The sequence below is a fragment of the Phyllobates terribilis genome, unplaced genomic scaffold, assembly GCF_046119375.1.
Source record: "Phyllobates terribilis strain yellow unplaced genomic scaffold, ASM4611937v1 Scaffold_1__5_contigs__length_1240528914, whole genome shotgun sequence".
Taxonomy (NCBI): Eukaryota; Metazoa; Chordata; class Amphibia; order Anura; family Dendrobatidae; genus Phyllobates; species Phyllobates terribilis.
In genome coordinates, this window is record NW_027362761.1 from 441,684,204 (window position 1) to 441,698,060 (window position 13,857).

The 13,857-nt window shown below is 47.4% G+C and overlaps 1 protein-coding gene across 3 annotated transcripts in view; it reads left to right on the plus strand.

The window, feature by feature from the left end:
- The window catches only part of SLCO4C1 (solute carrier organic anion transporter family member 4C1), a 221,891-nt gene that overhangs the window by 136,485 nt on the left and 71,549 nt on the right, over positions 1-13,857 (plus strand). For all 3 annotated transcript variants that reach the window (XM_073677952.1, XM_073677943.1, XM_073677935.1), the window contains 3 exons: positions 62-158; positions 12,017-12,138; positions 12,517-12,632. In XM_073677952.1, coding sequence (XP_073534053.1) covers positions 62-158; positions 12,017-12,138; positions 12,517-12,632 — 335 coding nt within the window. The remainder of the gene's footprint in view (positions 1-61; positions 159-12,016; positions 12,139-12,516; positions 12,633-13,857) is intronic.

Sequence of the window (13,857 nt, forward strand, 5' to 3'; positions counted from 1 at the left end):
ATATAAAATAATCATACAACTTAAACATTAAAAAAGGTGCTCAATGTATTGTTTGTTTCAGGCATTGCATATGGGATGTCCGTAGTGGGCCCTGCTATTGGATATTTAATAGGAGGACAAACGCTAAATATATATATCGATTTTGAGAAAGTAGATAGGTGAGTATTACACCTACAAGTGTTAGATCACAAACATACTCGTGACTTACAATTTGGAGGAGGAGTAGATTTGAAATAGAATATCTGGGGAACTGGTTCAGTAGAGGGTATGTTCACGCTTGGAGATTTTGCAGATTTTTTTCTGCAGCAAAAACCAGAGTGTTGGTAGGTTTGATGTGTTTTTTTAGGAGCTTTTGATGTGTTTTTACTTGCTATTATAATGGGAAAAAAATGCTTAAAGAATTGACATGCTGCAGATTTCAAAACAAGCCCAGCAGCTCAAAAACTGCAAGAAAAAATGTGTGTACATGAGATGTTTTACATCTCATTCAATTTGCTGTTACTGTAAAACACAGTGAAAAAAACTACAGCAAAAAAAAAACAGCAGTTAAAAAAAAATGCAGCAAAAAAAAAAACGCTCAAAAACGCCACTTGTGAACATACCCTAATGAAGAGTTGGTTCAGTTAAAAAAACAGATCATGGTGACACGTGAAGAAGAGATAAGTGAGGTCCCTATGTCTCACAGATCATTGCTACAGCTTCCATGATCTCAGAATAGTTAGGGTTTAGAGGAATAAGTAGTAAGTTCCTTATATACAAAACCCACAGGCATTGCGTTATATAATTTACTTCCTCTTTAAACTTCTTACTGTTCCTCAAAAAGACTACATTCTTGTCTAGGATGATAGATCTTTATAGATAGTAGTGTTGAGCCACCCCCGTAGTGTTCGGGTTCGGTTCGGTTCGTCGAACACCGGGATGTTCGAGGAACTGTTCGTCGAACTGTTCGTCGAACACCTTAGAACACCGTCGAACACCGTTAAAACCAATGGCAGGCAAACAAAAACACATAGAAACACATAGAAAACACCTGCAAAGGTGTCCAAAAACTGACAAACTGCTCAGAAGACACTCTCTTTAAAAAAGCCGGCCGGCAAATTCAGCAGCGGCATACACCGGTACCCGACAATTTAGACAAGAAGGAATAGAGCATCACACATAGATTAGATAGATAGAAACATGTCAGTCACACATATAAGAAGCACAGTGACAGTGTTGGTTACTGCACTTGTCATTTAGTGTAAAGGATTTATTAAAAAAAATATTAGTGTTTTCATGCACCGTCTCTTTAAAAAAGCCGGCCGGCAATTCAGCATCGGTACCCGACAATTTACAACAGAAATAATAGAGCATCACACATAGATTAGATAGATAGAAACATGTCAGTCACATATATAATAAGTACAGTGATAGTGTTGCTTACTGTACTTGTCATTTAGTGTAAAGGATTTATTTAAAAAAATAATAGTGTTTTCATGCACTGTCTCTTTAAAAAAGCCGGCCGGCAATTCAGCAGCGGTACCCGACAATTTAGAACAGAAAGATAGAGCATCACACATAGATTAGATAGATAGAAACATGTCAGTCACATATATATGAAGTACAGTGATAGTGTTGGTTACTGTACTTGTCATTTAGTATTAAAATAAAGGATTTATTATTAAAAAAATTGGCGTGGGGTTCCCCTTAATTTTAGGCTCTAGCGGAGGTTAAGCAGACGGCTGGGGCAGATGTTTGAAGCCTGGGAAGGGGGTAATACCCACGGAGCTTCCCAGGCTACTAATATCAGCCCCCAGCTGAATACATAGCCTTTACTAGCTATTAAAATGGGGGACCCCCCAAAAAAAATGACGTGGGGTCCCCCCTAATTTAATAGCTAGCAAAGGCTAGGCAGACAGCTGGGGGCTGATATTAATAGCCCAGGAAGGGAGCCATGAATATTGGCCCCCTCCCAGGCTAGAAACACCAGCCGTCAGCCGCCCCAGAAATGGCGCATTCATAGGATGCGCCAATTCTGGCACTTAGCCTCGCTCTTCCACGCTGCCCTGGTGCGGTGGCAGGGGTAATAGGGTTGGGGTTGATGTCAGCTTATAATGCCAGCTGACATCAAGCCCAGGTTAGTAATGGAGAGGCGTCTATAAGACACCCCCATTACTAACCCCATAGTCAAAGTTAAAAAAAACACAAACACCCAGAATAAAGTCCTTTAATTGAAATAAAGACACAATCCTTTATTGTTCTAAATTAACCATACTTACCATCACGCCCATTCCAGCTGAAGCCAACGATCTCCTGCAATAAAAGAAAAATAATAAAGCAACCTCATCCTTACCTTTCCATGGTTCCCACGACAGCTTCAGCTCTGCTACATCGAGATGACAGGCTGGACCGCAGCAGAACGCTGCCATCCAGTCTGTCATCCCGCAGACACTGAGAAGCGCAGGCTTGCTTGCGCTGCTCAGCGTCTCTCTGTGACGACATCCAGAGGAGCCGAGTTCATGTCCAATGAACTCGGCTCACCTCATGCACGTCACTGACAGCGTGGGAAAATTCTCACGCTGAAGCGCTGATTGCAGGAGAATTTTCCCACGCTGTCAGTGACGTGCAGGAGGTGAGCTGAGTTCATTGGACATGAGCTCACCTCATGCACATCACTGACAGCGTGGGAGAATTCTCCTGCACTCAGCACTTCAGCGTGAGAATTTTCCCACGCTGTCAGTGACGTGCCTGAGGTGAGCCGAGTTCATTGGACATGACCTCGGCTCATCTGGATGCCGTCACAGCGAGACAGTGAGGAGCGCAAGCATGCCTGCGCTTCTCAGTGTCTGCGGGATGACAGACTGGATGGCAGCGTTCTGCTGCGGTCCAGCCAGTCATCTCGATGTAGCAGAGCTGAAGCTGTCGTGGGAACCATGGAAAGGTAAGGATGAGGTTGGTTTATTATTTTTCTTTTATTGCAGGAGATCATTGGCTTCAGCTGGAATGGGTGTGATGGTAAGTATGGTTTAATTTAGAACAATAAAGAATTGTGTCTTTATTTCAATTAAAGGACTTTATTCTGGGTGTTGTGTTTTTTTTAAATACTTTACTAGAAATTCATGGCGGTCATGTCTAATACTGGCGTGACCCCATGAATTTTGGGCTTGGGGCCAGCTGATAATACCAAGCTGGCCCTAACCCCTTTATTACCCAGTGAGCCACCGCACCAGGGCCCTGGATGAGTTGGGTACAGCGCCAGAAGATGGCGCTTCTATGAACGCGCCATTTTCCGGGGTGGCTGCGGACTGCAATTTGTAGCGGGGGGGGGCCCAGAAAGCTTGGGCCTCCCTGCGCTGCAGATTCCAGCCCCCAGCTGCCTAGTTGTACCTGGCTGGACACAAAAATAGGGCGAAGCCCCACGTACTTTTTTTTTAATTATTTCATGAAATTCATGAAATAATTAAGAAAAAAAGGCCTTCCCTATATTGTTGTGTCCGGCCAGGTACAAATAGGCAGCTGGTGGTTGGGGGCAGCCCGTTCCTGCCTGCTGTACCTGGCTGGACACAAATATAGTGCGAAGCCCCACTTCAATTTTTTTTAATTATTTCATGAAATTCATGAAATAATTAAGAAAAAAAGGGCTTCCCTATATTGTTGTGTCCGGCCAGGTACAAATAGGCAGCTGGTGGATGGGGGCAGCCCGTTCCTGCCTGCTGTACCTGGCTGGACACAAATATAGTGCGAAGCCCCACTTCAATTTTTTTAAATTATTTCAGGAAATTCATGAAATAATTTTAAAAAAATTGACGTGGGGCTTCGCACTATATTTGTGTCCAGCCAGGTACAGCAGGCAGGAACGGGCTGCCCCCAACCACCAGCTGCCTATTTGTACCTGGCCGGACACAACAATATAGGGAAGCCCTTTTTTTCTTAATTATTTCATGAAATAATTTAAAGAAAATTGACGTGGGGCTTCGCCCTGTTTTTGTGTCCAGCCAGGTACAACTAGGCAGCTGGGGGCTGGAATCCGCAGCGCAGGGAGGCCCAAGCTTTCTGGGCCACCCCCGCTGCAAATTGCAGTCCGCAGCCACCCCGGAAAATGGCGCGTTCATAGAAGCGCCATCTTCTGGCGCTGTACCCAACTCATCCAGGGCCCTGATGCGGTGGCTCACTGGGTAATAAAGGGGTTAGGGCCAGCTTGGCATTATCAGCTGGCCCTAAGCCCGAAATTCATGGGGTCACGCCAAAATTAGACATGACCACCATGAATTTCTAGTAAAGTATTTAAAAAAAACACAACACCCAGAAAAAAGTCCTTTAATTGAAATAAACACACAATTCTTTATTGTTCTAAATTAAACCATACTTACCATCACGCCCATTCCAGCTGAAGCCAACGATCTCCTGAAATAAAAGAAAAATAATAAAGCAACATCATCCTTACCTTTCCATGGTTCCCATGACAGCTTCAGCTCTGCTACATCGAGATGACAGGCTGGACCGCAGCAGAACGCTGCCATCCAGCCTGTCATCCCGCAGACACTGAGAAGCGCAGGCTTGCTTGCGCTCCACAGTGTCTCTCTGTGAGGGCATCCAGATGAGCCGAGTTAATGTCCAATGAACTCGGCTCACCTCATGCACGTCACTGACAGAGTGGGAAAATTCTCCTGCACTCAGCGCTTCAGCGTGGGAGAATTCTCACACTGAAGCGCTGAGTGCAGGAGAATTCTCCCACGCTGTCAGTGACGTGCAGGAGGTGAGCTGAGTTCATTGGACATGAGCTCACCTTATGCACGTCACTGACAGCGTGGGAAAATTCTCCTGCACTCAGCGCTTCAGCGTGGGAGAATTCTCACGCTGAAGCGCTGAGTGCAGGAGAATTCTCCCACGCTGTCAGTGACGTGCAGGAGGTGAGCTGAGTTCATTGGACATGAGCTCACCTTATGCACGTCACTGACAGCGTGGGAGAATTCTCCTGCACTCACCGCTTCAGCGTGAGAATTTTCCCACGCTGTCAGTGACGTGCATGAGGTGAGCCGAGTTCATTGGACATGAACTCGGCTCATCTGGATGTCGTCACAGAGAGACGCTGAGCAGCGCAAGCAAGCCTGCGCTTCTCAGTGTCTGCGGGATGAGAGGCTGGATGGCAGCGTTCTGCTGCGGTCCAGCCTGTCATCTCGATGTAGCAGAGCTGAAGCTGTCGTGGGAACCATGGAAAGGTAAGGATGAGGTTGCTTTATTATTTTTCTTTTATTGCAGGAGATCGTTGGCTTCAGCTGGAATGGGCGTGACGGTAAGTATGGTTTAATTTAGAACAATAAAGTATTGTGTCTTTATTTCAATTAAAGGACTTTATTCTGGGTGTTTGTGTTTTTTTTAACTTTGACTATGGGGTTAGTAATGGGGGTGTCTTATAGACGCCTCTCCATTACTAACCTGGGCTTGATGTCAGCTGGCATTATAAGCTGACATCAACCCCAGCCCTATTACCCCCTGCCACCGAACCAGGGCAGCGTGGAAGAGCGAGGCTAACTGCCAGAATTGGCGCATCCTATGAATGCGCCATTTCTGGGGCGGCTGACGGCTGGTGTTTCTAGCCTGGGAGGGGGCCAATATTCATGGCTCCCTTCCTGGGCTATTAATATCAGCCCCCAGCTGTCTGCCTAGCCTTTGCTAGCTATTAAATTAGGGGGGACCCCACGTAATTTTTTTGGGGGGGTCCCCCATTTTAATAGCTAGTAAAGGCTATGTATTCAGCTGGGGGCTGATATTAGTAGCCTGGGAAGCTCCGTGGGTATTACCCCCTTCCCAGGCTTCAAACATCTGCCCCAGCCGTCTGCTTAACCTCCGCTAGAGCCTAAAATCAAGGGGAACCCCTCGCCAATTTTTTTAATAATAAATCCTTTATTTTAATACTAAATGACAAGTACAGTAACCAACACTATCACTGTACTTCATATATATGTGACTGACATGTTTCTATCTATCTAATCTATGTGTGAAGCTCTATTCTGTCTGTTATAAATTGTCGGGTACCGCTGCTGAATTGCCGGCCGGCTTTTTTAAAGAGACGGTGCATGAAAACATTATTATTTTTTTTGATAAATCCTTTACGCTAAATGACAAGTACAGTAAGCAGCACTGTCACTGTACTTCATATATATGTGACTGACATGTTTCTATCTATCTAATCTATGTGTGATTCTCTATTCTTTCTATTCTAAATTGTCGGGTACCGCTGCTGAATTGCCGGCCGGCTTTTTTAAAGAGACGGTGCATGAAAACACTATTATTTTTTTTGATAAATCCTTTACGCTAAATGACAAGTACAGTAAGCAGCACTTTCACTGTACTTCGTATATATGTGGCTGACATGTTTATATCTATCTAATCTATGTGTGAAGCTCTATTCTTTCGGTTCTAAATTGTCGGGTACAGGTGTATGCCGCTGCTGAATTGCCGGCTTTTCATGTTTCACTGTTGGCACTGTTCCCATCGATTTGGGCAATCACTGTAATGCCACAACTACCATGGCTGTGGCATTACAGTGAGTGGCAGACAATCCCTGCATGATTGGTGCTCTAAATAGCGCCAGACATGCAGGACACGCTTTTGGTGCACGAACAGTTATCGAACATAACCTCGAACAGCCGAATTTTTTGCAAATTGTTCGGGTTCGTCGAACAACTCGAACACCGCCCAAAACAGCTCGAATTTGAGATTGGCGAACAGTTCTAGTCGAACACCGCTCATCTCTAATAGATAGACCTCTATAAAAACGACTCCATGCAAAAAAACCCGGTTGTAATGAACCTATCTTGCCGCGCTCCAGCGATTCCTATCTTGTCCAACACCACCACTCTAATTGGTGTGGTGGTCCCAGCTGCTATGGTAAACAGTGTAGGCCACTAGAGGGCGCTTTATTTAAGTGTGATCAATTGCTTCATGATTGCCAGTCATAGAGTGTTCACTTGCTGCTATGTTTCTACATTAGTTTGATTGTTTTTGACCAACTTTGCTTTTCCTTTGTGCCGCTTTGTACCACATGTAGATTGTTAACTTTTAGTTTCTTAGTTACATGATGCCTATACTCTTAAGTACTACAGTTTGAATTCTTTTCTCGTGTTGAGCGAGTATGTTTCATTAACCCTTTCTGGTGAACACCTTCGGGTGCTCACCGAGTATTTTGGCGTGCTCGGCATTTCTTTTACTGTCGCCGCAGCAGCAAGTGTCGCGGCTCTTAGACAGCTGTGACATGTGACACATGCTGAGATTGCCTGTCAAACAAGCAATCTCTGCATGTGTCACAGCTATCTAACAGTCGTAACACTTTCAGCTGCAGTGACAGTAGGAGAAATGCCGAGCACACCAAAATACTCGGCGAGCACCCGAGCGTGCTCGCCAGAAAGGGTTAATGAAACCTACTTGCTCAACACTATTCTCCTCCTCTTGTTTGAATTTGGCTAGCCTTCATACCGTATGTTGTATTTTCCTTTTAGCACTGTACCTGTCAGTAGGGTTCTTATCCTGTGCTGCCAATGACAGTCACTTGCTTTTGTAATCCTGGCTATCAGGGTTACTTTTACATTGCTCAGAAAATTAACTTCAGAAAAACTTATATCTTTGTACTTTGTGGTTAGCCAATAGATATAAAAATATTTAGATTTGAGAGTCCTCAGTGGTTGATACCTTATAATGGCTAACTGAAAAGATGGTAATAGAAAACTGTCATAAAACACTTTGAAAAGTCACAAAGTTTTTGCACAACACAGAGTTGTGCAAAATTTTTTGCGAATTTTGATGTTTTCTTGCCAATTTGAAGCAGCTCTGCCAAAATGGACGGAGCTGGGGAAGAGCTGGGGTGGGACAGGGTGTGGGTATGTGACGCGCCCCTGGGCCTTCTGTGTCGTGCGGCATCGCGTGCACGGGGGCTTACCCGGAGCCGGATCAGATGGGGGTAGTAGTCTCGTGGTGGTGACCCGGTCCGTGCCCAGGGAGTCAAACTAAGTGGCGAGTCTATTAGCAGTAGATGTTGGATGACTACGCCACCCGTTGAATGCAGCTTTGGAGCTGCCGCTGCAGGGCAGACCGCTGAGGCCGGTGGAAGGATGGTGCAGCGGGGATGGTATAACCCCCAACGGGAGGGGTATGGCCTCAGGGCAGCCGACGTGGATGATGGGGGTAGCAGGAACCACTCAGAGACGGTACGGTGTAGTTCAGGGTCTTTACTGGTGACAACGATAGACCCTCCCGGAGTACTGGCTAGCGATTGGGGCCTGGTCAGTCCTTGAGCAGATGGGATCTCCCCTGGCCAGGCGGAGTTGTAGGCCTCCCAAACTAACTGTACTCTTCTGGCTACCTTGCTAGAGGCGGGTATAAGTAGCCCACGTCCCTGAGTGTACCGTGTGGTGCTCACCCGTATGGCCGGTGACTCGGGGCCTTCTAGTAGCTTCCGCTCCACGACGGCGGTGCTGGTCCCATGCGTGTGACCGTGCCTTCGGGTTTCTTGGCCAGAGGACCTGGAATCCCCTGCCTGACGGATTCTGCTGCTGGGTAGGAGTTAGTCCCCACAGCCTCGGACTCCGGGTCCGGTAAGAAATCTTCTCAGTCAGGGCGAGCTCTGCAGCTGCCAGCCCCTGACTCCTTGTAACACTGCTCCCACAGAGCTCCTGTTGTTTCTTCCCATAGCTGCTTCTCTTCTCTGTCTCTACTTCTGGCATGGCCCAGGAGCTGGGCCCAGCTGGAGCCACAGCTCCCTGTCAGCCCTCCTGGCTGAACTCTCCCTCTGAACTAACTAACCCTGCCTCAGCCCCAGGTTTATATAGGGGAAGTTCTTCCCCTCCCAGGACTGGGCAGGAGGTGTGGCATGCATAGGATTCCTGACCAAGAGACCTCCCACCTGCTCTCAGACATAACATTGCTGTTACTGTGGAAACCAGACCCCTGGGGTGCCACATTCCCCCCTAGTGAAATTTAGTACTCCGGGACTAAACATATTTTTAGAAAAACATGACAAGGTATAAACAATAATAATACAATAAGAAAAACACATAATGATGGTTACGGCGTGTCTGCAACCAGGTGCAGTCTTTGAAGGAAACAAAGGTGTCCATTTCACCAAAACAGGGAGACGTAACCAGGTAGGGGTCTGTCCTGCCCAGAGTCCTTAACAGTCTTTTAGTCCATCCTGGGTTACGCTCCACTAACTGTACAAAGGATTCCCGGTAAATCCACCAAGGACTCCTATAAATTACTAGAAACACATAATTATTTACAGGATATGGCCGCTCTCAGTCCTCGGCCAGTGGGGATAAGGATTGGCTGCTCACAGTCCTCAGCCTGGTAAGGAATAGGGGATGTCTGCTCACAGTCCTCAGCCTGGTAAGGGATAGGGACACACGGGGAACAATTCACTAATCCCAACGGGGACCATATTTTAATTAGCAGCAGTCCTTGTACCCTAACGGGTAACTATGTACAGCTCTTTATTCACGCTACTTCCCTTCAGTAGCTATGTCCTCTTTGTGCTCCCTCCTGAGGGTAGTCCTCAGACCCGTCCGGGTCCTCTTGGCTTTCCTCGTATTGGTAGTACTGCAGCTCCTCCTCGGTTAGCTGGGTTAGTATCTCTGCGACAGTCCTCCTCCCAGGTGGCCAGGACTTTACCTCCCTTTGGGCTGCCCCGGTTAATTGGGCCACCAGGATGCTCACTTTTTGCTCCTCTGTGAGGGGGTACACCTGGAAGAGGCTATCCAGCTTTTCTCTAAAGTCATGCAGGGTATGTGACTCCCCTGAGTACTGGGGTAGCCAGGCTGCCCCCGGGATATAGGGCATGGTGAAAGGCATGACCGCAACAGCGGTGGCGCTGGCGGGGGTTGAAGCGGTGAAGCTCTCCTCCGTATCCGACATCCTTCTCCCCCCTAGTGGACCGTGGCCTACCTTGCGATGATCCTCTTCCGTAGGCCGCGGCTCCGCAGTGGATCGTCAGGGTTGAGGACCTTCCGTCGCGCTCCTGTGACGTCGGCATCTGCTGGGCTCCTTCCAGGACCTTACGCAACGTCCGGACGTGAGGCGGGACTTCAGTTCTCGCGCGCTTTCGGAGTCCACGCCCCTCTTCTTCCCGCGCGGCGTCCCCAAGATGGCGTCCAATAGCGGGAAAACTCCACGTATGGCGGGAAGAAGGCCGAAGATGGCGCCGGATGGCGGGAAAACTCCACCGATGGCGGGAAGCAAGCGGAAGATGGCGCCAGATGGCGGGAATCTTCACCACAGGTAAGTTTGAACAGTCTTTTTCAGGCACGCAGTACCCGGTGGTTGCGGGCACGAAATCCTGCCGACTACGCCAAAAGTTGACGCGCCCCTGGGCCTTCTGTGTCGTGCGGCATCGCGTGCACGGGGGCTTACCCGGAGCCGGATCAGATGGGGGTAGTAGTCTCGTGGCGGTGACCCGGTCCGTGCCCAGGGAGTCAAACTAAGTGGCGAGTCTATTAGCAGTAGATGTTGGATGACTACGCCACCCGTTGAATGCAGCTTTGGAGCTGCCGCTGCAGGGCAGACCGCTGAGGCCGGTGGAAGGATGGTGCAGCGGGGATGGTATAACCCCCAACGGGAGGGGTATGGCCTCAGGGCAGCCGACGTGGATGATGGGGGTAGCAGGAACCACTCAGAGACGGTACGGTGTAGTTCAGGGTCTTTACTGGTGACAACGATAGACCCTCCCGGAGTACTGGCTAGCAATTGGGGCCTGGTCAGTCCTTGAGCAGATGGGATCTCCCCTGGCCAGGCAGAGTTGTAGGCCTCCCAAACTAACTGTACTCTTCTGGCTACCTTGCTAGAGGCGGGTATAAGTAGCCCACGTCCCTGAGTGTACCGTGTGGTGCTCACCCGTATGGCCGGTGACTCGGGGCCTTCTAGTAGCTTCCGCTCCACGACGGCGGTGCTGGTCCCATGCGTGTGACCGTGCCTTCGGGTTTCTTGGCCAGAGGACCTGGAATCCCCTGCCTGACGGATTCTGCTGCTGGGTAGGAGTTAGTCCCCACAGCCTCGGACTCCGGGTCCGGTAAGAAATCTTCTCAGTCAGGGCGAGCTCTGCAGCTGCCAGTCCCTGACTCCTTGTAACACTGCTCCCACAGAGCTCCTGTTGTTTCTTCCCATAGCTGCTTCTCTTCTCTGTCTCTACTTCTGGCATGGCCCAGGAGCTGGGCCCAGCCGGAGCCACAGCTCCCTGTCAGCCCTCCTGGCTGAACTCTCCCTCTGAACTAACTAACCCTGCCTCAGCCCCAGGTTTATATAGGGGAAGTTCTTCCCCTCCCAGGACTGGGCAGGAGGTGTGGCATACATAGGATTCCTGACCAAGAGACCTCCCACCTGCTCTCAGACATAACATTGCTGTTACTGTGGAAACCAGACCCCTGGGGTGCCACATATGCTTACTTGTCAAATTCATCAAAAGTGCCATTGTTTCTTATGCCAGAAATGTTACTGGAGTCGAAAGCCACACAGAAGATGCACCAAATTCATTAAGTGGCATGCGCCTCTTAATTAATTTGGCAAACCGTATTACAGTGAGCCATTCATTAAAGATTTCACCGAGAAGAGGAGCAGAAAGGCGCTGGATCCCAATGAAGGCGGTGGTAGGTGACTATATTAACACACACACTACATACATATACTATATACACACATTTAGTAAATAAATAACTTCATGGGAGGGCTTCTTTAAGACTGGCATGCACAATACCAGTCTTACAGAATTGTCCTCCAAAAATGCTAGGAAATGTCTTCTCAGTCATTCAATAACCACAAACAAGACCAACTTGAGCCAATGATTTTATGAGTGCGGAAAGGGTTTAGGAAGCAGCGAACAATGCAAACCTTAGTAGTATCGGTTGGAGGGGAACTTGAGATGAGCATTGTTTCTTTTGTCTTTATATAGTACCCTACTATAATCCTTAAAAAAATCAAATAGACTAACTACAGTATAATGGGTGTTAAATCTTGTGCCTATTTTTAATCACATTTACTTTTTCTCCCAATGAAGCGTGCCTATGTCTCCCAATGACCCACGCTGGCTTGGAGCGTGGTGGATTGCCTTTTTAATCGTAGGTCTCGTGACCTGGATGCTGATTGTACCCTTCTCCTGTTTCCCCAAACACTTGCCTGGTAAGTAAACTATGTTCAGATGCATTGGTTTTCAGCAGAGTTTACCTCTTAATGCAAATAAATACAAAGCAAATATATTTTGTGTTAGTCAATAAAACGCCAGGGTTGATGCCGCATTAAATGCTGCACCTGATGACTCTCTCCAGATGTGGTCAAATGACATCCTAAGGATGGATCCACTGTCGGGGTCTTGCTGTTGTTTCTTGATAAAGAGGTTGCACTTTGTGCTGCTCTGAAGGGTCCCAAATATGGGAATGTGATGTATATGATGTACAGCTATATGTATATATTTTTTTTATTTCTTATCCTTCTGTTTTTAGGGAACAATTTTGTGTATTTTCTTATTTGATAAAATATCATATATTTTTTGCCTTATAGGAACAGCAGCAGTGCAAGCTGAACGGATTTCACAAGCACATGACAATGGAAGTGAAAGTATTGTTGAGTCCAAAAATATTGGCAAAAATTTTAAAGATTTTCCTTTGGCTTTTATGGTAATAATGCTAACAGCACAATATTATTACTACTACTAATTATTGAAATAACATGTACAGTATTTCAGAATATTAGTATTTGACATTTCATATAAACCCCAAATACATGTACAGATGAAGGTCACTGACTGCGTTACACTAGCATATTACCAAACAAATACGCCACTCATCTGCCCAAGGCTATTTTTATCTGGAGCTGAATCGTACCTGCCCCTTTTAGATTTGTAGACTAAGGCCGGAGTCACACTACCGTATAGCACGGCTGAGTGCTATGCGATAAAACATCGTATAGAACTCGGCCCAGTGTTATTCTATGGGCCAGCTCAGATCACCGTTTAATTTCTCAGGTGTATTTGGCGGGCGTGCAAAATCGCAGCATGCTTCGATTGTACGCGTATATCGCACAAGACTCGTCAATACGAGCCTATGGGTGCGAGGAAAAATCGGACTGCACTCGCATGTCAGCTCAGTGCAGTCCGATATACGGCGATTCAGGCCATGGAAGAGATAGAGAAATTACTTTCTCCGTCTCTCCGCAGCTGTGCTGCGATCCTCTCATGCTAGAGAATCACAGCACAGTAGCATGACACTCGGCTCCCGCTCGCAGCAGAGCAGGAGCCGAGGGTCATTAGCATATCACATCTGATTCCATACGCTGGTGTGACGCCGGCCTAAGGCTATGTGCCCACGTAGCAGATTTGATGCAGAGCGTTTTTGCCTCTCTCTGGCAGAAAAAAACGCATGCATATTTACATGCGTTTTTTCTGCCAGAGAGAAGCGTTTTTTCAGCGTTTTTACATGCGTTTTCGCATGCGTATTTTCAAGCACTTTTCCAAGCGATTTTGAGCATCACTTGGAAAAGTGCTTGACAAGTTGGTTACACAATATAAACCTATGCAACCGGCATGGATTTATATTGTGTGACCACCTTAAATGCTTTAAATGCAGCATATATAATAAAAAAAAGAATTAAAAAGTTAAAAATAAAAAAAATCTGTATACTCACCTCTCCAGTCTCCTCCCCGCTGCATCCTCTCTCCTCGGCGTCCCGCGGTGTACTTGCGGGACCTGCAGTGACGTCATTTAGTCAGCTGATGGTCACACGACCATCACCTGACCGCTGACGTCAGCGGTCGTGTGACCATCAGCTGACTAAATGACGTCACCGCAGGTCCTGCAAGTACACCGCGGGACGCCGAGGAGAGAGGACGCCGCTGGGAGAAGA